The 2614-nt window shown below is 38.9% G+C and overlaps 1 protein-coding gene across 1 annotated transcript; it reads right to left on the reverse strand.

The window, feature by feature from the left end:
* Positions 1–466: 466 nt before the first annotated feature.
* LOC121993876 (WD repeat-containing protein DWA2-like) lies at positions 467–1971 on the reverse strand. The gene is made up of 6 exons (XM_042548147.1): positions 1924–1971; positions 1760–1843; positions 1561–1693; positions 833–944; positions 621–720; positions 467–505 (listed from the first exon to the last, which is right to left on the reverse strand). The coding sequence occupies exons 1-6, from the start codon at positions 1969–1971 to the stop codon at positions 467–469; spliced, it is 516 nt and encodes a 171-aa protein (XP_042404081.1).
* Between the last annotated feature and the right edge of the window lie 643 nt (positions 1972–2614).

A 2614-nucleotide genomic window follows, 5' to 3' on the forward strand; every position in this document is an offset into this window, starting at 1 on the left:
ATTTACCTCATCCCGCATGCTAATTAAGTGCACAACAACGCATATTATCCCAATCAAATTAAGCCTATCATCATTGCCAATTGCAAGGATAGCCTCCACAACCATGTTTGCAAAAAACTCCTTCTCACCACCAATTAACTTTGAAGAAAGTGTAGTAGCTGCACATTTAGCTAGCAAGGATTTCTTCTCTTCAAGACTTTTTCCCTCTATGCTTACGGCAAGATCTTTAATTTTGTAGATGGCCTAGAAAAGTTTCCATTCTCCCTAGGTGGGAGACTAGATCTAATTTTCCATGGCCAAGAACTTGGAAAGTTGTATATGCTTCATACCTTAAACTATAAACCATGCACCTGATGCTTCTGCAAACCAAAACTAAATCTGCTTAAAGCATCAACATTATGAGTTGACAAATAAATTTGTAAAGCTTTAGAATTGTCCTCTCATAATTTTTTTCTATATAACAGATTCAAAATTTTACAATCAGCTGAAATATACTAATATAAACCTAAAGCAATAGACAACTATCACATTACAAGGTTTATCATTCATATCACAAAGGAACCTAATAGCACAACCATTAGTCTTTCTAAAGATAATAGAAGGTTCTTTAAGGAGCTTACCTTGGCTACTTTATTGGACGAATCTATACTCCAAAGGAAAAGATTTCCTTCATCAATGCTGATTAGTCTATCATACTTCCCAGATGGCCACCAAAGGACGCTGACAAGCATACCAATAAGGAGTCATTAAAAGGTGCTTGGAGCCCAAGTATCTTCTTTTCTTTTAATATCAGCAAAAACTGGAAAACACAAACATGCCAAAATGAGATTACCACTTGATCTTAAAAGAATGCTTGTCAAGGGAGACTAATTGTTCGAGTTGTGGGGCATTCGACTGTCCATAGAGCTCAGGAATCTTCCAAACAGAAGCCCCATATGCTTCACCTTTAGTTCAATGCAAACTTTATTAGTTTTAACACAGATACGGCTGGAATCATTTCACAGAAAAAGATCAATACCCTAAAAGTATTAGCATAACTGTACTTCATTCAAATAGAAAACAAAAGTGCTCAAAAAATATCATAGGGCAGAGTATGAGTTTTAACTCATTCAGACACAACAAGAATGAGAGAAGTGCTAAACAAGATAAACAAAATAACAAATATTTCCACAATAAGCTATAGCTCCACGAACAAATTTTCCCCTGAAAGGATTTTTTCATGTAAACCTGTATATACTGTCCCTTTTCTATAATTCACAAAATTAAAAAGGATTCAAAAGTTAGATATATGATGCAAGGCAGGCTAAATCTCATGAGTGAATAAACCATACATTTATCATTCCATTTTCGAACAGCTTATGTGGTTAAACAAATTTCCTTTCTTTCCTAGAAAAAAACCAATTACAGAACTACATCGAGACTAAACATAAGGGTCATCTAGCTTAGCTTATTCGCATTCAGAAACACTCACCTACTTACTATTCTACATTTCGGAAGAACACACTGCCACCCATTAATTCAAGACCAAGTTACTACGGCTCCAAGTCATCGTTTACTCACCAGAAGTGAACACTGTAGAGAAAATCCTGGGATCGAATGGGCAAGTCTTGAGATCCCAGATCTCGTTTGGGTGATAGAAGAGACCATCGCATATGAGCTCCGATCCTGACGGTGAAAGTCGGATCAGATGCACCTAATAAACAAAAACACCGAAATCACCCACAAAATCATTAGATCGAGATCGACGAGAGAGATGAACCTCGTTTTCCTCTTTGAGGCTGAGAGTTCCGGCGAGGAAGCTGGTGTGGTCAATGTCGGCCTTAACGTCGGCGATGCATCGGGCCTGGGGAAGGAGTGGAGAGGAAGACGAATTAGTAGAGTTCCAAAGAAGAAAGGAGTTGGAGTGGTTACTTCCGTTGCGACCTGGTACTTGAGGCCGCCGTAGACGATTCCGGTGGAGGCCCCCGGCATTGTGGCGCGAGTAGGGAAGGTGGTTTCCAATCGCTGGAGGAAAGTGGTGGTACGTCGCGACGATATAGGTTTAGGGCTAAGTATGGGTGGATGGCGCAATATAGGTTTAGTTTGGAGGGAAGAGTGAAGTGTTGTAAATTTTGGCTAAGTATGGGTGGAAAAATTAAATTATTTTATTTTATCATAAACACCGGGTTTTAAAAACCGCTGTTAAAATCGGTGTCTATTAACGAAAAAAGGCGCTTATAGACATCGCCTAAAAAAACGATGTCTATGAGCGAAAATCTGCGCTCATAGACACCGGTTTTTGGAAAAACCGGTGTAAAATACTCAAAGACATCGGTTTTTGCTTAAAACCGTTGTTGTTCCACCGATGTCTATGAGAGTTTTTCTTGTAGTGTGGGGAATTGTTTCTCAATGAAGGACTTAGGTGAAGCAGCCTGTATTCTAGGCATAAAGATCTATAAAGATAGATCTAAGAGATTGTTTGGCCTAACTCAAAGTACATATATTGACAAGGTATTACTACGGTTTACCATGCAAAGTTCCAAGAAAGGATTTCTACCGATGTCACATGGTGTGAATCTTTCGAAACCTCAAAGTCCCTCTTCTAGATAGGAGAGAGACCGCATGGATAAGATCC

The sequence above is a fragment of the Zingiber officinale genome, chromosome 6A, assembly GCF_018446385.1.
Source record: "Zingiber officinale cultivar Zhangliang chromosome 6A, Zo_v1.1, whole genome shotgun sequence".
Lineage (NCBI taxonomy): Eukaryota > Viridiplantae > Streptophyta > Magnoliopsida > Zingiberales > Zingiberaceae > Zingiber > Zingiber officinale.